Source organism: Emydura macquarii, unplaced genomic scaffold (genome assembly GCF_026122565.2).
Source record: "Emydura macquarii macquarii isolate MOO-44397 ecotype Brisbane River unplaced genomic scaffold, CSIRO-AGI_Emac_v2 contig_1477, whole genome shotgun sequence".
Lineage (NCBI taxonomy): Eukaryota > Metazoa > Chordata > Testudines > Chelidae > Emydura > Emydura macquarii.
In genome coordinates, this window is record NW_027131614.1 from 26,094,565 (window position 1) to 26,116,982 (window position 22,418).

General features: G+C 39.0%; 1 protein-coding gene across 1 annotated transcript in view; it reads right to left on the bottom strand.

Annotated features, from left to right (window-relative positions):
• ASXL3 (ASXL transcriptional regulator 3) overlaps positions 1–22,418 on the bottom strand; it is a 141,788-nt gene that overhangs the window by 100,808 nt on the left and 18,562 nt on the right. Inside the window, exons 2-3 of the mRNA XM_067553821.1 lie at positions 17,743–17,825; positions 13,056–13,058 (exon numbers count right to left, since the gene is read on the bottom strand). Of these exons, the coding sequence (XP_067409922.1) occupies positions 13,056–13,058; positions 17,743–17,825 (86 nt within the window). The remainder of the gene's footprint in view (positions 1–13,055; positions 13,059–17,742; positions 17,826–22,418) is intronic.

The window sequence follows — 22,418 nt, forward strand, 5'->3', positions numbered from 1 at the left end:
CTGCAGAGAAATGAATAATTAAGGGCATCATAAATTTTATACTGCCCTCATTACAGACAAGTCCATTATTCTTCTTGGGTGAAATCTTGATAGAGTCAATGACAAAAATTCCCATTGACTTAAATGAGACCAGGATTTTGCCAGTTAAGTATAAAGAAATGGGTATTTTATCACAACACAATCTTAACTCTTACCCAACTCAACTATTAGGATTTTTATTTATCATTTATTATTATCTTGATTTCAATATCTAAAAAATTCCTTTTGGATGAATACCATTAAATGGTAAACATTATTAGCTAATATATTTATCAACTGAGAGCAGAAAGATTGGTAAATACTTGTAATTGATGTATAATGGTATAATGATAATATTGTTTATGTATTCTTCAGTAAGAGTCTATTTAACATTTACATTACATATTCATGGTCAAATTATGATATTGATTCTGCAAGCATGCACTTCTTTGGACATGTACATGAGTTTGAAGTTCGACATGTGGTTAACTACCTTCTGGACTATCAGGGCCTCACATTGCACATCATAAAATATATCTACATTCAACAGACAGGTATGTTAGATATTTACACTTAGCACAGCCAACATTCACTCCAAAAATTGGTTAAAAGTGCCAGCAAGCTAAACATTGTACCTTAGAACCAACAGCTAGCCCATCAGGCAGCAGCAGAACTGGGTCAGGGGGCCTGTGCACTAATAAAGCTCAGGCCCTGGCTTCTGGCCCTTTTCCTAACCAACCAGGACACTTTGCAAGAGAAGACCACCATTAAAAGGATCTTTCTCCATTCCCCCCCCATGAACTATCCCTAACAGCAGACCTAGGTTTGAGGGCTTACTTTGGGATTGTGGAGTAAAATGTAACTATTTTTTCTAGTTTGGCCAACTCCAAGTGTTCAAAAAAATCAAAAGTCTGCTCCATTAAAAATTATAAGACTGGCTTAAAAATCAGATCTAAAAAAAACCCAATATATTTTGAGTTCTTTTTATTTGCTTTCTGATTTTTGAGCCTCCACAGTTCATGTTTTCAAGCTTTAATCCATAACCATGACAGCTAGAAACTAATTTTATTAAAAATTAAAACCTGAGATTCTCAGGTAGTCACATGAAATAGGGCTTTTAAAGAAACATCAAGTATTGTGAGATTCATGATAAAACTGAGAGAGTTGGCAAGGGATGGGGGTGAGATCTACTACAAGATAGGAGAAATTAATGGCATTTAAGTTTTTGGTGTTTAAAAGTTTGATTGGGCCAGGAGACGGGTGAAGGAGAGTTGAGGAATTCATCAGTGATGGATCTTCAAGCTACCAGATATTAGATCATTTCCATAGCTCCAGCAACAGCAGCCAGGGAGGCACTGGAATGAGTGGGGTTGTGTCCCCCTGTTTAGGCTGAAGGTGGGAAACTCATCCACTGGAAAAAGTTGCCTCCCTCTCCCCTCAAAAAGGACACTAGGCAATGGGGTACCAGGTTGGGAGAGGGTGGTTAGTTGCATAACAGTTTTTGAAGCCTATCCTGGAGGTACTTATTTTGCTGCATCACTTTGAAGGCCACCATGTGGTGATCAAGAAAGTTGAACACTGACGTTACATGCAGAGGATGTGGAAGCAGTGTGAAGGGAGCAGCTGTAAGGGTAATAAGCAAGAAGAAATCATGTGTAATGGCAGACTAACAGAGATGTCTAATCTCAACTTCTTTGATTTTTCTCTTCAAGACATTAGGGTGTCAGCATCACATAGACCCCATTCTCTGGTTCTTACTATTAAATAAAAGACAAGTGGTTAACAAAATTTCATTTAGTTAAACTCAAGACCCCCTAATTTTTCATGCAACACTGAAACCTAGTTACACAATACAACAATTGGTTGCAGCTAGTATAGCAGAAACAAAAAGAGGGAGGGATACATCAGTTCTCTGGTTATATTGTTTGCATTAATCCTTGATATGTAGAAGATATGCAAAAATGAGACAAAGCAGTGTGTCCATTTTATATGTAAATTCCAGTATGGTACCCCAAAATTAGTCCCAACTTAATCCCAACACCCTACTGTGCTGCAAAGCTCTAAGTGCACTGATGAAAGCTCTCAATGTGAACGGAACTGGAAATGACTAACATCTACATTAATTAATTTTCTGAAGCAGCTGAGAATTTTACAACCATCACGATGACCATGGGATTACTAGATGCATATTAGTTCAACTGACAGTAGTTGGTCACATCTGTGATCTAGCATCTAGGTTCACATTGGAGATTAGGCAGTTACAAACTTTAAATGATGTCAGGGGCCAACCACTACTTCCCCCAGTTTCAGATGGGAGTATTTCTATCCTGCTGGTGGCCAGGGAGGCAAAGCAATGTCCTCTGCCTCCCCAATAAGGCCTTAAATTTTCAACCACCAGATTTGTTTTGGTTGCTAAGCTGAAGTTTGGTGTCCAATTCAAGTTCCTCTCAATGTGATGAAATTCCTCGTTACTTTGTGGATAAAAATGAATGGATCTGGACCACACTGTATCTCACAGATATAAGAGGACATCCAGAGAGGGCAAAAGCTAAGACTTCTCTGGTTGCATTTAGGCCATTGACACTTAAAGAGATGCCAGAGGAAGGGGGAATAATTCAGGTCACAATCAAGTTATTGCGATCCACATCTTCCTAGCTGACAAAGACTAGTATGGAAGAAATAGGTATAATTCTGGTTGCAAATGTCAATGCCTCCCTTTGAAAAGGCAGTTTGCTGTTGTGAAGAAGTTTTTTTCTCAGGAAATCATCACCACCTGATTCTGACAATCTTCCTTTTTCCAGCTAAGATTATAGACCAGGTTGCAGCACAACAACCCTCACAGTATTTTGCTGTCTCAGATCTCCTTAACCTTTATCAGTCTGAGTGAAAGTCTGGGAACAGCAATTATCTCTCCATACTATCACTGCCTTATTTCATGCAGTTCTGTATATCATCTGGTGGAATGATATTTTGATATAGCTGATTAGGTTTACGAGTTAGTAACACTCTTGCAAAACAAGAGCGTTTCTTTTATGCTTAACATATGTGAAGAGGTTGAAACTGGGCTGACTTTCACCTGCTATCAATGCACAATATGACCAAAGTTTAGTAGCCCTTGAGAAAACTGCTGTTTGCCAGCATTTTTTTTTTTTTTGCAAGTTTCTTTCCCAGCCTTTTCCCAGCTCAAGTCTTATATAGTCTCTCACTTTATGGTTGGGATAGTTGTAGAGGATGTCATTCTTCAGATAAGGTGGTTCAATTTCTAATCGACTCAGATATTTAAAGTATTTTAATGGTCTATTAAGCAAAGAAATACACAACAAAAAGAAAATAACATAAGTAGCGCAAAACAATGGTGGTTATTTTCAGCATGAATAGACAATTGTCTTGATAAGCCCGTGATTTGATTCTCAATAGCAGATATGCTGATCTCATTACTATCTGAAGCAGACCCGTAAAGAAACAGGTAAAAGCTATAATTTTATGTATGAAGGCTAAATACTGAAAGATATACGAGAAGCTACAAATATTTCTGGTTTCCATCGAGTGAATAAGCATTTTCTACCAGATAAGCTTCTGGATTTCATTTGTCTGTTCTCCCATGGCAAGTAAAGTGGAGTTCATTAAGAATGAGAAAAGGTATCTTATTTTGTCTCATTTACCCATCAAGGCAAATAGTTCAAAAGAGGTCCCTGTGAGAACATTTTCTATCTTCTCATGCCATCTTTACTGTTGAATAACTATGTCAGAGAATGTTAATATCTCTAAATTTTGTTTAAAAAACTCATTAATCCTATTCACAAATATTTTAAAATGGCTTCTGCTCATCAATTCCTCCTATTTATACCTTGAATAGTTGACAGCCAAAGGATTGTTGAGACTTTAGCGTTCAGATATCATAAAGTGATCTGTATTGATAAATACTGATTTTTATGTGAATTATATACAGAAAATGGGAATTTTTCATTTGGCGTAACCAAAAACTAATCTTCTATTAAATAGTACACTTTTTTCTTTCAGATAATGTCATGTAAGGAATTAAGAAAAGGAGTATTCATATCAGCATATTAATTGCTTCTCATTTTAATTCTGCTTTCATCACACTGAAGATTGGACAAAGTAATTTGATCTCATAGTAACTTAAAAAATTAGTATAAGAATCGAGAAAAATATGAGAAGAAACCACCAGTAATTAGCTTTAAACAAAATAAAAATTCTACCTTTAAAATGTCTGCTATATGCATATTTTGACTATATGGCAAAATCCTTGTACAGAGAAGTCCTGGGGTCTTTTTTGGTTTTATTTCTACAGAGATGGAAGTTAAAATATACCAATATATGAACAACATATTTCAGAAACAGACCCCAGAATGCCCCTTCCATCCCATTCATGCCCCAACAACCCTCCACCAGCTCCCACTCATCCTGACACCCCCCCCCACACACACACACACCCCAGATGCTCTGAGCTATATCCTGCTCCCCACAGTCCCCCAACCTCACTGGCCACAGCTCCCAACATCCCCACCCACCAATCCCACTCAACATGCTCTACTTGCCACCATCCGCACCTCCCAATACTCCCCAAACACCCCATAGCACAATAACTTGCCCCCAGAACTTTCTTGACTGCACAGCCTCCCCCAGCCATGGCCTTAGTCAGTGCTCTGTCTCTCTCCTGATCCCAGCTACAATGGAGGAGCAGCTGGGCCAAATTTGAATAAATGGCACTGCCTGCTAAATGGCACACAGGGTTGCAGCACCACTCAGTTTTATTTTGGAGGTTTTTCCAGTGGTTGGGGACCCCCTTGAGATGGAAGGCCTGTGAAAGTGCACCAAGTGCACACTGGTTAAGACGGGCCTGCATGGCAGAGGCTTTGTGTGTGCCTCCAAGTCCCCTTACCAGGATCACCTAATCTTTCCTGTGTCAGCAGTTCTGTGTGCCTCTATTCCTCCTCCCCAGATACTGGGATCCCTCCCCATCTCCCTCTACATCAGGGACTGTGTGTATTTCCCCATTCCACCCACACATCCCCCTATGTATTTGTTTTTTCTTTCTGAGATATAAATCACTGAAGGTGTCAACATGTTAAACTCTATTGGGAGGACAAGCAGAGATGAGACGGAGTATTGTTATGTTGGCAGATGTTAATGGGTGCCATCAACCAGTCCTTTGATTTTTAGGCAATTGCATAGGTGCTTCTAGCTGTGGCTGTGCTAATCAACTGTGAGGAGTTCCATGTGTCCCCCACTTTTCCCATTTCAGTTTCAAGATTTTCCCCCAAATCAGAAGAGTTCTGCCCCTGGATGCCTAAAATTTCTCTAATTCTGGACTGATTGGATAAGAAGTTCTTGCATTACAGACAGACATTGAGCTGAGCATAAGACCTTCACAAGCTTTACTATCAAAGTCTACTATCAAATCTCAATGAATCAAAGACTTCTTAGAATACTAAGAGCTCTGGACAACAAGGGGCTTAGAAAACCAATTTACGATCTTCCTCCTCTTAACCAGAAGATGTTGGCAAATCTGGCTGATTAAGACAAACCTCAGAAGACACTGAACACACTGACTGGATACAGGTAAAAGGATTAAATAAACAAGGGAAAATAAGATTGAGTATCAGGAAAATGCTTCCCAAGAAGAAAGATGTGTTACATTAGGGAAAAACCTATCACTTTTAGTGATTTTAAACCGAACTGGAGAAACCACTGGATACAGGGAAGAAACTGTACTGGCAGATTTTCCCCATCTTTAACTTCCATGTGTGTACAATTGGGATTTGTACAATTGTAAGAAATCTTAATCCCTCTCTCTCAAAAAGGATGCAAAATTTAAAGCAGATTTATTTTTTTACTTAGAGAAAAAAACATTGTAAAGTCAGCTTTTGTTTCTGTATTGCTAAAGGTAAGGTACACCTTCCCAGAAAAAACACTGAACGTTGGTCTTGTCACCTCCTCTCTATACATTTTAAAGTGACAGTATGTAGTCAATAACTACAATTTATAATACTATAGGTTTCCATTTCCACACAAGTTTTATTAGTTACTTAATTTTGGTCTCAAAAATATTCTAACTGAACTTTATTAACCATGACAAAGGATAGATGAACAGAGGTTGCCTTTTTTATATAAAGCATCAAAAATACATAAACATTATACCTTCTATTTCACTATGAAAAGGATGCTGAGCATGAAATTTGTAGGAAGTTCACACAACTTAATTTTACAGCTGATACCTATCTCCCACTTCCAAACTATAGGTATGTTGGACCAGTAAGAAGGGTTGATTTTTATTGCACCCCATGAAGGTGGTAAATCTTACAAATGAGATTATCAAATTTTATATTAGTTATTATTCATTGTAATACAATTGTTTAATCTCCCTCCCTTCATACTTTGAAAAAAGTAACATCTGCAATATAGCACTAATACAGATGTGCATCCTATTTTAGCAAATTACACTGTAACAAGGGAGACTTGGACATGTTCAAAGACAAAATGTTTTTGCCTTATAGAGCTTAAATGGTGTCATATGTTTAGCACATCACAAAATGTAATTCAAACTGTACTGTTGTTTCTAATCACAACTAAACATAGATTAACTGTAAAATCTGTGCACTTTCACTGTATGTGCTATAATTTTGCAGTATAACTACAATATAGCTTATTTGCCCTTTAAGCAGGGTTCAAGCACTGAACACGCCTACCTAGACCTTGGGAAAAAACAGAATGGGTAACAAACTGCAATAACTATATAAATTATGAAAATATATTTTCATTATAGGTAGGAAAGCAAGCTTCTCATTCAGATTACATTCCCATTTTCCCAGTCTTCATAATGAAGTACATTCCAGTGTTACTTCTTGATTTAAAATAAACTTTATTTTATTACTGACCCTTTAGAAAACCAAGCAACACTATTTTGTATAACTTTTATGAAAATTGGGGAGGTGGTTATTTCACACATTACTATACCTAGACACATAGGAGTATAGTATTACAGAATTTACTAGGTAGAAAACTGAAGCACTGAACAACCTACAAGCAAAAATATTAATAGAAAAGAGTAAATTTATCATCTTAAATAAGAGAATTAACTGTTCTAACACAGTTCCCTAACACACATAAGCACATGCTTAAATTCTTTGATAATCAGGGCCAAAGTGCAGAAGGAGAAGCCTTAAAAAACATTTAACTGTTGTAAACTCTTGAAGGTCCAAGGCAAGTGACGGACTGACTAGTTTGGTGGGTTTTATTCCTACAAATTAGTTACGAATAAGGATATGATTTAATCATGGAGTACAAGGAAGTCACAGATTCCGTGACTTTACTGGACCTCCATGACTTCTATAGCTTCAGCTGCCAGCAGCTGAGGCCAGGGCTGTGTACCTACCCCACCTCTGTCTTCCTCCCCCTACCGCGTCCCCCTCTGACTTCAGCTGCAGCTGGAGTTGGGGCTGTGCTTGCCCCTGTCCGCCTCCCTCCCCCATGGCATAGGCCGGGGCTAGAGCCTGGGCTGTGCGTCTCCACCCCTGTGGTGGTGGGGCTCAGGCTGTCATTCTTTCCCTCCACACCCCCTCCCCCATTAATTGTAGTGAAAGTCACAGACAGGTCATGGGCTCCAGTGAATTTTGTGGATTGCCCGCAACCTGTCCGTGACTTTTACTAAAAATAACCATGGCCAAATCTTATTCAGCTTTCGTAATTAAGGTTATCTGTGAACACTCAGCTATTACATACTGTAGACATACTTACAACAAGTTACAAATTATGTTGTGGGGTGCCTGTCTTTTATCCACTTTATTTGATGTATTTATACATAGATGCTCACACAGAAAGAGGTCTAGAGATTAGGGTACCGAATGGGAGTCACGAGACCAGGATTCCAGTCTCAGCTCCACCAATGACCCGCTGTGTGACCTTGGGCAAGTCACTCCACCTGTCTCTATGCTTCTCTTGCCCCGCCCAGCTATGCCTTGTCAATTTATAGTAAGCTCTTCAGTATAGAAGCTTTTTTACACTGTGTTCACACCTAGTACAATGGGGTCCCAATCCATTATTGTGAATACAAATAAATACATTTTGTCTTTTGAGCTCCCTCTTAAATTTAACCCACATGATAAATTTCAGCTTTAATTTATATCTAAGCTACAAACATAAAATGGACACCAATTTGAAATATTCGTCACATGACAAGCAGAAGCAACAGTCAAACTGCACGAAAAATGTTCATGCAAAGGACTTACTTTCCGGCACTGTCCCTTAAAACCCTGGACAAAGCTTCCCTAGCCCTCCAAAATAGAGAGAAGCAGCATTGAGAACATACAAATGAGGGATTGCTGCTACACAAAAGTGAACTAACAGAGCAATAGTGGCTAAGAAATAATAATTCTAAAATTCATAATTTTCAGTATATTTTAATGTATCAGTGGGAGCTAGTCCAAAATAATGTATCCAAGATTCTGAAAAGTAAACAAATAAAAAAAATGTAGTATTTGTAAACTCCAGTTCACCTGTCTGCAACTGAATGCTACAGATCTTATTGTTTAACATATATTGCTACAACATCTAAAGACCACAACCAGTTCAAAGTTCCATTGCCCGTGTACAATCAATCAATCAATCATTGTCTCTTCCCCAAAGAGCTTACAGTGTAGAAAGAAAAAAAGCAATAGGTATAGGAGAGAAACAAGAAGGCCAGGAGTAGAGTGGTGGAGACAGACTAATAAATAAATATAATATGACATGAACAGTTCTTGGCTGGTCAAATATAGTGACTGCAGCTGTCCACCGGCATAGCTGTAATCAAGTTGCAGTCTGATGTATGCATTACGGAAGAGATGAATTTTGAGGAGTATCTGAAGGAGAATCAAGTAGGGAATCTTTCTAGCAGTCCTTTATTGAAAGAATGGGTAGAAGTTGCTCAGACACGTCTCTCATCACTCTATAGCCAAAAACTGCATTTGTTGAAGCATATGCAGTAATTCAGTCATACCAGATGAAAAAATGCACACTTGAGCTTTAGCTCTCTCTTCCACCAGAATTTCCCCGCTCTGTCCCAGAGAATGACTACATCCACAGCAGAACAAGTTCTGACATTGAAAGACATGATGTGCTCCTTCACCTGAATAGGCCTGCCAAATACAATCTAGCAGACTAGAGTTACCTTAGAGGTTTTAGTACCCATCTTCGGCTCTTCCCATAACATGCAGACCAAAAATCCCTTGTTGTTTCAAGGCTGAATTTTCAGGATCTTGAATAGTCCTAGAGCATATGGTGCATTCTTTTTTATTCTGAGTAGAGGAATAAAATTGGATAGTGCTAGTATCTCTTGATCAAAGTGAAACCTTGAAACTATTGGCAAAAGGAAGAAAAGCCTCCCTATGCAGCAGAGAACCAGAAATAGGTTGGCAATGAAGAGAACAGAGCTGCCAAGCTCATTTACCCCTCAATCTGCAGAAAAGCAGCAACTGGGACAGGATTCTTAATAATCAGCAACACTACAGACCCAGAATTCAGAGGTTTAAAGAGAGACCAGCAGAAATATCAAACTATGTAGAAGCACTGGGTAAAATACTAAAAGCACCTGCAACATTTAGGAGCCTATATCCCAGGGACTTGACAAGAGACTTAGGTGCTTTTTAAAATTTTACCCAATAGGCTTAACAGAGACCGAATAGATAAATGCCCACATGAAACAGAGCACTAAGAGCTATGGCCCAAATGCAGTCCCTGAAATTCTGAAGAGCCCCTGGGTGCTACCAGTACCTTCCTAAAAGCCTATATTCAAGGAAACTAATGTACATTTTTCCTCTGAAAAAGAACCATTTCATCAGGCTCATTCTGAACTCCAAATAAGGTCCTTCATGTCCATTGTCACTATGATGAATCTGGGGGGTCCATTTAATAAGTGACTCTTCACTAACCAACAGAATAGGGAGGCTTTCCACAATGACAGGAGAACAAAAATAATCTTGTCTAATGTTTTTGATGCATTGATTCCAGAGAGGATCAGAAACAGCTAGAGAACTTGAAACCATAACCAGACAAGATTGAGGCAATGTACCAGGGTACTCAGTAGGTACAGCTTCTGTAGGACATAATAGCAGTACTGGGATTGGATCCAGGGGAAAAAAAATCTATGTTCCAGGACATTTGGGGATGGGAGTGGACAGACAGATATATTAGGTCCTGGTACACAAAACTGGTGCAGTGAAAGTTCCAGGATCCACTCCATTTGTTTCACCTCAGAAGCCAAATGCTTGAAGAGTGTGGTGAGCATTCTGTTTAGGCTGACCAAGGAGGAAGTCATTCATTGATGGACAAAATAGAATTGCATGGGGTCAGATGTTCTCCTTTGATGGTGCTTCTCAGGTAACAGATGAGGTAATGAGCTTGATTCCACTGATGTAGTATTTCATTTCCATTGATATAATATTTCTGCACAAATAGCATAAATCCTCTAGCAGAAAATCTTAAAAATAATCATGGTCTTTCTCTGGTGCCTCCTCAGGCTCTGAAATCTCAATATCAGCAGCTAAGATGAGAAAAGCCTATTATCACTTTTGAGGATGAAAAGTAGAAAGGTCTGAGTCAGCATTGCTCTCTATGACAATTATCTCTTCTTAGTCTTCCCAAAGAAGATTATCACCACCACAATCTATCAGATCCTACATAGACAGCATTACCTTGGGTGGCAGAGTAACAGTTGCACAAGAACAATAACCAATCTACTTTTTTTTTTTTCCTTTGGGGGGGGGGAGGCTGTAGAAGGGAATGAGGAGGAGAAAGGATTTGAATTGCCATTTCCTATAGTAGAAGGAAGCCAAGTCAAGAAGGAAAGACAGGTAGGGTTAAAAATATTATGGATAAATTAGAAAAGCAAAAGTAGTAGAGTGAGCAAGATTTCTTACTTCTTCTATAGATTTGTGCAATAGGCTAGTCACAGTTATTTGAAGATACTCAGGTCAAACATTCCATAGCAGCAACAAGGATAAGGAATGATCTTGCCCCAGAGTTCAGAGTCCCGAGTGAGACAGTGGAGGAGGGCAAAGAGATACAGGAGCTGTGGGTTAAAGTTGCATTCCAAAAGTTAAACATTTCTTGTCCCCCTTTTCCTGGGGTTTACTGGCTTTTTAACTCACTGAGTTTTTTTCTTTAATCTATTCTAGAGAGGAAGGAGCAGGAATGAATTTCTGAGTATTACCAAGCAAGGCAGATGGAGAACTACAGAACTAGGGAAAAACAGGGCATGAACAAGAGTCCTTTTAGCACAATTTGACTGGAGATTTTCCCTCAAAACACAGGTAATAAGAATGAATGACTGCAGACTGATATTTCAGAGTTTTCAGTTTCTGGACTCAAATGGGAGAGAATCAAAGAACTTACTTCAGGTTCCAATATGTGTTAACATTTCATAGAACATTCCAAAGAGTCAGTCTATGACTTTTTTTATTTGTATTTATCATATTGTTACTCTTTCTATTATCAGAGAGGTAGTTACTATCTGGGAGTGTGAGGTGTCATTTAACCTTATTTTTCATCCACTGAATGCAAAGATAAATTCTATAATGCAACAAAAAATATACATGTTAAAAAATCATTAATTTTTAATAAGAAGACTCTGAAATCCTGGTCCTTTTCCTTCACCACTTCCCAAGGGCCTGAATTTTGTGTTCCACTGTGGCTGTAATGGTCTCTCCACAAAGTAACACACTCTTCAGGTAAGAACTGAATCTTTGGAAAGTCTGTATGTAGAAGGATATAGTTACTTTGTGCAGTTTAGTACTTAAGTCTTTTATTTGAGAACAATTTGTTTTTTCTTTTGTTTTGTTTTTTTAAAAAACAACAAAGTAACTCATACTACTAGAGCTAACTCTGCAGATTCACTATCTGCCCGAAACATAATTCAGACATATTTGGAGCTTGTACTCTGTGCACATATACCTCATGACTAAGGAACCTGCTGCCTTTTCATTTTTGGGAAGCCTAACTGGTTTCCATTTTTCAACAAAATTAAAATATACTTATTTCATGTTTCATGGTTATGTAAAGCAGTGGTTCTCAGCCAGGAGTACGCATACCCCTAGGGGTACACAGAGGTCTTCCAAAGGGTACATCAACTCATCTAGAGATTTGCCTTGTTTTACAAAAGGCTACGTAAAAAGCACGAGTGAAGTCAGTACAAACTAAACTTTCATAGAGACAATGACTTTATACTGCTCTATATACTATACACTGAAATAAGTATATTATTTATATTCCAATTGATTTATTGTATATACCAGGGGTGGGGAACCTTTTTTATGTCAAGGGCCTGATGATGGCCCTGGCGGCGGGGGAGAATTCGGCGGCGGTGCCGTTTCACGGCGGCGGCAGGGTTCCGTGGGGGGCGGGGGCAGTGCCCGCTGCCGAAAAGGGACAAATGGCGGTAGGGTTTTCGGCGGCAGGGTTTCGGCGGCGGGAAGTGTCCCCCCCCCATGGAACCCCGCCGCTGCCGAATTCTCCGCCACCGCCGAATTCCCCCGCCGCCAGGTCCAGAACAAACGATTTCGCGGGCCTTATATGGCCCGCGGGCCGGACGTTCCCCACCCCTGGTATATACAATTGATATATTGTATTTATTTATGGTAAAAATGAGGAAAGTAAGCAATTTTTCAATAATAGTGTGCTGTGACACTTTTGTATTTTTATGTCTGATTTTGTAAGCAAGTAGTTTTTAAGTGAGGTGAAACATGAGGATATGCAAGACGAATCAGACTCCTGAAAGGGGTACAATAGTCTGAAAAGGTTGAGAGCCAGTGATGTAAAGTGCCTGGAGCATTCTGTAAGGAATCCTGCATGCATTACAGGAGTTGAATAAATACAGTTTCCCTGTTGAATATGAGAGCCTAAGCCATCAATGTTGGCAGAATTTAAGCTTGAAAGAAAAAGTTTCTAGCCCTTCCAAATGTCAATCTAACGTAAATCAGCAAAGTGTTGTTTTCTGGGATCTGCAGACAGAGAGCTCCACTGCCTCTGCTGCTGTTCACAACTTTCTCAAAACAGCAGCAGAGTGAAATTAAGGGTTTCTAACTCAGTCTCCCTGCCGCTGTTCTGAAGCCAGTAAGCAGCAGTGAAACTGCCACACATCATCTGAACTTGAATCTGCTGCCTTAGGAAACATGTAAGCAGCAAAGGCAGAAAGTGGAGTTTATTCCCAAAGACCTCCCCCTCTAAACAAACAAACAAAAAAGATGTCAAGGCAACAGTAGTCAAGGCCTGCCTCCTCTCTCCCCTCACCGCAGCCAGGAGCCTCTCGAAGCGCCAAAGATCCAACCAACAGCTACAGGGAAGATGCAGCATCGACCGTATATATCGGACAATTACTATCCTGAGACTAATGAGAGAAAGCACTGAAAAGTAGCTCAGGCTCAGTACTCATGGTAAAAATCCCAACACTCACTTCTCTGCCATCAGCTGGGGATAGCAGGGCAGGGGGGAGGAGGGGTCAACTGTTCATCAGGACGTTCCCCTTGAACATCACTACTGGTGCGCCACTCTTCATCCTTCATATCTATCACTTCATATCTGGCTACTATGTTTCTGGTAAATTCTTTTTTTTTTCCAATCCCTTTGAAGTTTCTCCAATAATAAAATTGCCTGTTGTTGACGGCAAGTGAGTCAGTTCTTCTCAGAATCCTTTTTGCCATCCTATGCTCATTCAAATTACCATTATAATTCTTTTTAACTAGAAATAATCAAAAAAGCTTCTGCACAAAGATTGCTCACAAGCCCTTCCCAACTACACTATATCTCCTGGACTCTAAGCTCATATGCAGAAAAAGAGTACAACCTGGAAAATATGGGAGCCAAATCACGAGAGTGACAAAGTTAACTTCCATTTAGAAGTCATCATTGTGAATGGTTGCCAGAACATTAATTTTGTTCCATCTTTCTAACTGCCTGATAAATTCTCTCATAGAAACCTACTGACAAACAACACATCCTTATCATCATGAGTACATATTTTTAATCACAGATGGACGTCTGCAACTTTAAAACATGTGAAATTGAGGTTTCCTACAATGTAATTTTTATATGGATTCTGACATTTCTCAGAATCAAACATTTATCCTTAAAATCATTGTGGATTGTATTTTTTAAATTATATTAGAACACAAGTGTTAGTTTTAATTAATCCATATATCTTTCTCATTATCTCCTCTTGACTTAACCTGTTATAAAGAAACATGACAGTAAATATGAGTTTCAACTAAGATACGTGTGATGGGAAATTAAATTAACTAAGAGCTCCAATTATATCCACATACACACGTTCCATTTGTTTTTATAAAGAAAACAGCAGGTTGGAAAGTTGGTAATGGAGCAGGGAATTCCTCTCAATCACCTATTCAAATTTGGCTCATGTCAGTACTATCTAAAAATTGTTATTACTGAACCACTGCTTAAGGGCTTAAATGAAATAATTTAAATTAAAAGTGGTCAGGTGGCACAACTGACACCTTCATTTGCAGCCTCAGCAGAGAGGACAATGTTCGAACAGGCACAAAGCTAAACTACACTGTCTCCAAGAAAAGTAATTCTTTCAAAATAAGGTTGAGGTACAATGGAAGGTAAACCTGAAGTTTGCACTACTGTTGTCTGCATTACACCTGCTCTGTAGATAAGACTACAGTTTCAATGGATGTCAATGTGGCATTGTTTGCTAACTACATTTATACACACAAATTATTTTTTTATTTAGTTAAGAAAAATGTCAAGCTTTTAGGCCCCAAAATTGTTTACCTTAAAAGTTGTTTTTTCTTCCAGGTACAGAGAAGTGGATTGGTCAGATGATGATCTTTTTACAAGTGATTGTCGCAGCAGGAAAGATATTTAAAAAACAAAACAAAAACAAAACTGAAACATGCATCTCAAACACAATATAAATCTGTGCAAGTGCACTCTCCAGCACAATTTGTGACCATAATTTTGTTTGTTTTTCCCTTGAGGTGCACCTGGGTTTGTGATAGTGTTTTTGTTTTTTAAATTTGCTCCCTGCTGGACTTAATTTGGGTGGGAAAAAAAACCAAACTGCTGGGGAATTCCATCTTTTTATATCATCAAAGAAAAATAAATGTAAGGACCTAAAAGGCCAACAGTGTCCTCCTAAAGATTGATAGCAAATGGCAACGATAAAACTGCCAAAACCTAAAAGTTATTAATTCTGAGTTGCTAATACAGCAAGAAGTTTTAGATTAGTTACTTTTGCAATATACATGCAAAATAACGAAACTGGGCAACCCTATTCACTATACACTGAAAAGGCTGGAGAAGAATTCTAGGAGAACTTCACTCAGAATTGACACTGGTTTGATGATAAAAATATCAGTATAAGGAAGAGGGAACAGGATACATAACCCTTCACTGTCAGTTCAAATCCGGTCCAGGTGAAAAAGTCATAGAAGAACAAAGGCTATTCAGTGCCCTAAGCCACTTTGGTGGTCTCTCATTCCAGCTCTCTCCTTCCTTCTCTCTCTTTTTTTTTTTTTTTGGTACAGGTTGACTACTCATCACAAAATCCACCACTACTTGCAAGTCTCAGTAGATAGCAGCATGGAGATTAAAGTGCCTTGTCAGCCCTAGAAATGGTCTCCTTCAGGTCACAGTTAAAGTAGCATGGCTAAATAGTGTAAGTTTGCACAGCCGGCTGCTCTAATAGAGGAATTCAGCCACCAAGACTGTCAATCAAGAACCTTCCATGAGCACTTAATCAATGTCAACAATTTTAAATGCAGCAGAAAACACTTAAACCAAACTTTGTTTAAATTTCAACTCAATTCTAAAATAAAAATGTCACTATTTCTAGACAACTGCAACAATCATAATTTTTAGGCGCCTCAATTTGGGGCTGCTCAGTTTTCTAACTTTATACTGATTCTTCAGTTAAAGAATAGAGATTATAGGGATTTATCCTGCCTTAAATATTAGGGATGCTCATCACTACACATGACATTCCGTATAGTTAGTTACTACTAATTACCCATACGTGCACTGTATTCATTTACAGCACATACATACTGAACCACCATACAAATCATGCAAAAAATGAACACTTGTGATTCCTTTTCTTGCCTGTCACTTGAGATCATACATTACTACCAGGTTATTTTTCCCTTCAATTGGTTCTTCTTCCTGTTGTATGATTTATTTATTTTTACAGTCAAAGGAAGGGGGGGGGGGGTTCTGTATTTTAAATACATTAAAGAGCTAGCTTCACCCGCTACCCATTCTCCGTACACTGCTTCTTCTTTAATACATCATTCTGGGGAGAAAAGCAGTTTGAGAATTATGAAGAGGTGTTGTTATTATAACAAGAATAATTAGAATAGAATTTTAAGCCAAAGTGCAATAGTCTCATATCACAAGACTTGAAAGAAAAATCAGTAGCTCATTTGATGCTGTGGAGTATCTTAATATACAATTTTCAAGGGATTTCTTCTGAGAGACTTTTTTGTTTGCATATGCTTGTGGCACAGAGCCTAAGCTGAGACATTTACTTTGTGAGGAACTCTCCTCCTTCCTTGGCACTGGCACAAACTTTTTGAATGATTTCTGAACAGCAACTACATTTGCAGAGCATCAAGAGTCAAATGCAGCTTCCACTTTTACATACTAACCCTGCTGCTGTTCATTCCACCAACACACGTTTATTATACCTTACAACACGCTCGTATCTAGTTTACCAGTAAGTTGCATGGTTATATACCGTGAATGACTCTGCATTGCATTATTCCCTCTGTTTCTTAGGAAATGTTTGTGACTGACAAGAAACACAACACAGTATCTAGGGCAGATTCTTTTGGGTAAACAGCATAAATTCAGAAATAACAGATATGATATGTTTCTATTCTACTAGATGTTGAGCTTTTAAAGACAGCTTTTACCCTACATATTAGGTGCCAGAAGCAGATGCCTACCTTATTTTGCTGCCAAAGATCAACACTTACTGACACAGGGTTTTTGAAGAGAAATTCCTTCTGAGCAGTTATCCCTCAATACCAGTCAAAGAAGAAGAAAATGTACCTGCTATTTGAGCATCATTATCACTTTCCTCCCCAAACTAATCTCTCCTTTCCTGTTAGGAGTAATCTGTCACTATGTTTTCAGGTCCAAGCTCCCAGTTGTAGATTGGATCACCTCACAGTTGTGATTCAGGAATAAGGAGTTGTCACTTCACCTGAAGCAGATCACATCGGGCACGAACCAAAGCCCACTAGAGCCAATGGACAGACTGCTATTGACTTCATTGGGCTTTGGATCAAACCCCATTACCCCAACCTGCTCATGCTCCAGGGGTTTATCCATTACAATCCATTTCTGCATCGAAATCACTTTGCAATAAGTTAAGTGAGTCACACGATTATTTAAGAAACCTAAAAAGAAAGTGGGTGAGATCATATCTTTTATTGACCCAACTTTTGTTGGTGAAAGGGACAAGTTGGTCCAATAACAAATATTACCGCACCATCCTGGTCTCTCTAATATCCTGGGACAACACGGCTACAACACTGCAAACTAAAAAAAAAATATATATATAGTCAAGATAAGCTTGTCATGCCCTGAAATACTGATTTATCCAGTGCATATTACTTTAGGAATGACATACAGTCCTCACAAATACTAGATTTAATTGTTTTCAAAGAAATTGTAAGAAATATTGAACATATAAATACTGACCTTGTTTCTTTTAACCCTTCTTTCTGAATGACTTCCAGTATTTGTTTTGCAGTCATTGGTGAGTTGGGGTGTTTTTCCAATGCCTAAAAAGAAATCATATATATGTGTAAATAAGATACAATCATTCTGTGTATTTGAAAAGTTATGAGTTCATGCATTTTTGTTTAATTTTTTTTTTTTTTGAGGGCGAACTACAGTGTTGAGACTGGAGTCCTCCATCGGTTAGAAGGCCAGATATATAGTCCAGGACACTGTAGAAGAAATGAGATTTACTTGCTGCTTGTGTGCATCATCTGCTGAAATGCACGGGAATATTCTTCCAAAGATAAAAATAAACTAAAAAGAGTTAAAATATGAAACCTATTTGAGGAGACCAATACTGCAATATAGTTTCTCTGAGGCAGGGGAAAAAAAAAAAAAAGAGAGAATGCTAGTTTTTGCTCACTACTTTAAAACAATCTGAGGTCACTTAAGTACTGTGGTTACGTTTTGTGATGACCTCAGAAACAAAAGGAATGCTAAAAACTTCTGTTTGCAAAGGAGGAGCTACTGTCTGAAATGACATGATAGGTTTCAAATTTTAAACACTTTTTGTTTTTAAAAAGATGAAAAATTAAGTGGTCAAAACAGTCACAGAAGCACACAAGATGCCACATGACTCGCTAGAGTGCAGTATGTTTTCCAGTTCAGCTCAGTTTTCCACTCTTCTTCCTTTTCCAATTAAGCCCAAATTAACCCACTCTTCATCCCAATTCAGACCAACTGGAATGGAATTTTTTAGTTTTTCATTTGCTTTTTGTTCCCTTTCAGTTTTAACCAGTTAACTCTTTCTGCCATTCTTTTGCTCATGTAAGATGCCAGATTCACAGCCCTGGAAACTGAAAGAAAGGTACAGCACAGGCAATGGCAATGCAAGCTTCCCCACAGTGTCTTGCCAAAATACCTCACTAACAACTTGCACTTCCGCCTCTGGCAAATGAGAAGTTAGTTTGGTCTCCATGCTCATTCAATCCTTAACCTCTCTCTACTGCTTACTATTTAATGCCAATTGTGATGGTAGCTACTGTAATGTGGACACCTGTCCACTAGGAACTAGAAACATACCACCAAAACGTATCACATATTCACCTTCTAGTCTTCGGTGACTTATTTTCAATCACTATTAACCAGGGCTGTAATTCAAGCAGGTGATCTAGAGGAGCCAAAGCCTCCGTACCCTCTACCAATCCCTTGAGCTCCCCAGGCTCCTCCTGTCATTTTACAGTTCTGGTAGCTTCCTGTTCTCCCCTTTCCAATTCAGAACACTCTTTCCAAATCCCTTGCCCCATTGTTTTCCATTACCAACAAGCTTCTTATTCTTTACCTTTTAATTCTACAAAAGAAAAATGCAGAAACGGGGCTGCACTAGAACGGTTTGGGAGCTGAACTGAGCTTATAAAAATAGGTACATAAAGAGCAAAGATTATACATGGAACTTGCAGGAAAGAAAAATGGAATGATGATCTGAAAGGGGAAAAAGTAGGGAGGAAAGTAATAAAAAGGGGCAAAAGGAACAGGAAAGAGCTGAGAAAGATAATTACAAGGAAGAGGAGAGGAATGATAGACAAAACAGGAAGTAGTAGCGATAAAAGAGTCTCATTTACCAGAAAGAGGACAATATGGGTGAAAAAGACTAGAATGATGGAGGTTAACAACATCAAGAGGCAAAAAAAGGAAAATATAACCTTTGGAGTAAGGAAGAAAAGAGAGTTAACAGAAAAGGAGAAAATAAAATAAATATGCTGTGAAATGGAGGGGGAAGAGGGAAACTGAACTGAACTGGGAACACTCCAGAGGGCAAACTGGGTAAAACTGGAAAGGGCAGAAGAGGAAACTACACTGTACTGGACATGGCTATGAAGGAAACTGGGTGCACTTGAAAGTGGGGTTACTCACTGTGGAGGATTCCCTGTTTCTCTTCCTGAGTACAGGCCCCTCAGCACACCTGGGCAGCTCCTCCCTGCAATTGAGAAAATTTGGGTAGCCCTGTCCCCTTCTCTATGACATCACATCCTACTCTATAAAGGAAGTAAAAGTGCCAAGTATTACAGTGTGAATTTGATGACAGTGGGAAGGAAACAATAAAGCTACACAAAACATCAGAAATCACCCTGTCTTGGGAAGTGGGAGAAAGGAGGGCAGTATGTGCTGAGGAAGCTGCACTGAACGGTTTGCAGAAACAATGGCCAGACACATGGATACAGAAGATCTTCTTCACACACAAAAAAAAAAAAAAAAAAATGAAACTGACAAAGCTATATGTATAACACTACAGAAATTTTAATCAAACCCACAAGGCAGATTTTAAATACCACAGTATGAAGCAAATACACTCAGGATATAATGACATACTAAAATGGAGAATATGTTAGAAAGGCAGAATGTGCTGAAATGAACCATTATCCATTGTGTGAAATGGTTTCATCATTGGACTTGCAGTGTGGGCTGTGGTTTTGTATATCCTTACAACTATAACTGTATTCATCTAACCATTTAGAAGAGATATATATTATGTCTGTGCAGATATGCATATACACGTATACACACACACACACACACACACACACACACACACACACGTTACCTGAAGTGAAGAGCAAACATTTCCTGATTTAGGAAACTACTGAATAAGAAGTCAGTCTTATGTATGTGTGAGGTTTTTCATAACTATTAAGACGACTATTTTAGCTGAGTGCAGTAACTAGGTTGTTTTTCTTGTGTAAGGAAAAAAAAACAACAGGCTTAATTTAAAGTTGTTTATTATGAGAAGAAAGAAAAAGTAATTAGTTGAAGAATCAGTTCAATGAAGGTCAATGATTTCCCTCACCTACCTATGGAAAACAAGGGTGAGATGATAGTACAGAACAGCACATATACATCAATATTACTAAGCTTGTCAGCTAATAGACTGAACTAGGCATGCACCAACCATGCACATCTCCCCAGCGCACCTCACTTCCCCCAAAATGTTTTATTTCCATGAATTTTCAAAATAATGCTAAGAGTTAAAATTGAACTAGTAATTGTCCATTAAGACATGTAAAATAATAAAAGAAAATGCTTAATGCGGTTATGACCACCTTGGTGAGACAAAGCAATGCAGAGCAAGGGAGGAAGTTATTATCTGTTTTAAATCTTTCTCCTGTTCTCCTACCCCATTCACCAACATTCATATCCTCTGAATGGGAATTTACTTAGACCTCGGCAATGACTGGTAATGTTGGGACTATAGTTAATAGTTAGGACCCAAGTCAAATTACAGTCATGAAAAATATGAGTCTTCCTGTCACTAGTTCTTGAGATATATACCAACATATTTTCTTAAGGGAGGAGGGAGAGGGGAGAAAGGGAACAGCTTGCACTGTATCCCTGACTGAGCCCTGAGGAGCCTCCATTTGGTTCTTCCACATCAGGCACAATTATCAGTGAAATTCACCATCTAAGCAGAACTAAGACGATCCCTTTGAACCCCATCATGACACGCTGAGGGGTCAAGAGAGGCACCCAAGATACTTCTGTAATACACCCACATCCTGCTGATTTGGAGAGTGAAGAGACCAGGACTTTGAACCAAATCCAGGTTCTGTCATGTGGCATACAAAACAGACCTATTAATAAATGTAATGGTCCAGAAAACAGACTGGTACTTTTGAATTCAAGTGAAATTCTAAATGTATAGGTGATGTACAGAATGCACAAAACCTATAGTTTAACCAGCTAAATCAAATTAGTTACATCTCACAGGAAGAAATGAAAGATGCTTTTCTAGCAAGGAACAGTGCATACCTTTGTAGGTCTACGATGCCTAACATAACACCGCTGGAAAATGAATAACTTCCTGTGAAACGGCAGTATGTGTTCTCAAGAGAGGCCTGGGGCAGACTTAAGCCTCTCGGTTCTATCAGTGGTAGAAATCCAGAACATTGTGTTAGTCACAGAGTCGTACAGTTTTAAGGCCAGAAAGGACCATGAGATCATCTAATCTGACCTCTGATATACAGCACAGCTTGTATATTATTGGCCAACAACCAAAGCACCCACACACTAAACCCAACAACCAAAATTAGACCAAATTTTCACAGCCCGCAGGAGATTAAACTATTATGTGCCACAGGCACAGAGCATGAGGGACTGAGGTACACCAATACTTGGGGCCTCTGCAATGGCAGGGAATTAAGTGTAAGATACCCACATAATCCTGGCAAGCAACCCACACTGCACTAGAAGGCAAAAACACCCCAAGGTCACTGCCAATCTGATATGGGGGAACATTCCTTCCTGACCCCACATACGATGATCAGTTAGATAGGCCCTGAGCATGTGAGCAAGAACCAGACAGCCAAGCACCTGACAGAGAATGCTTAGTGTTGCCTAGAACACTAGTCCATCCCGTCCAGCATCCCACCTCCAGCTGTGGCCATGTCTGATGCTTCAGAGTAAGGAGAGACCAAAAAAATCTCCACACAACAGAATATCATTCAATCATAGAAGATTAGGGTTGGAAGGGACCTCAGAAGGTCATCTAGTCCAACCCCCTGCTCAAAGCAGGACCAAACCCAACTAAATCAACCCAGCCAGGGCTTTGTCAAGCCAGGCCTTAAAAACCTCTAAAGATGGAGATTCCACCACCTCCCTAG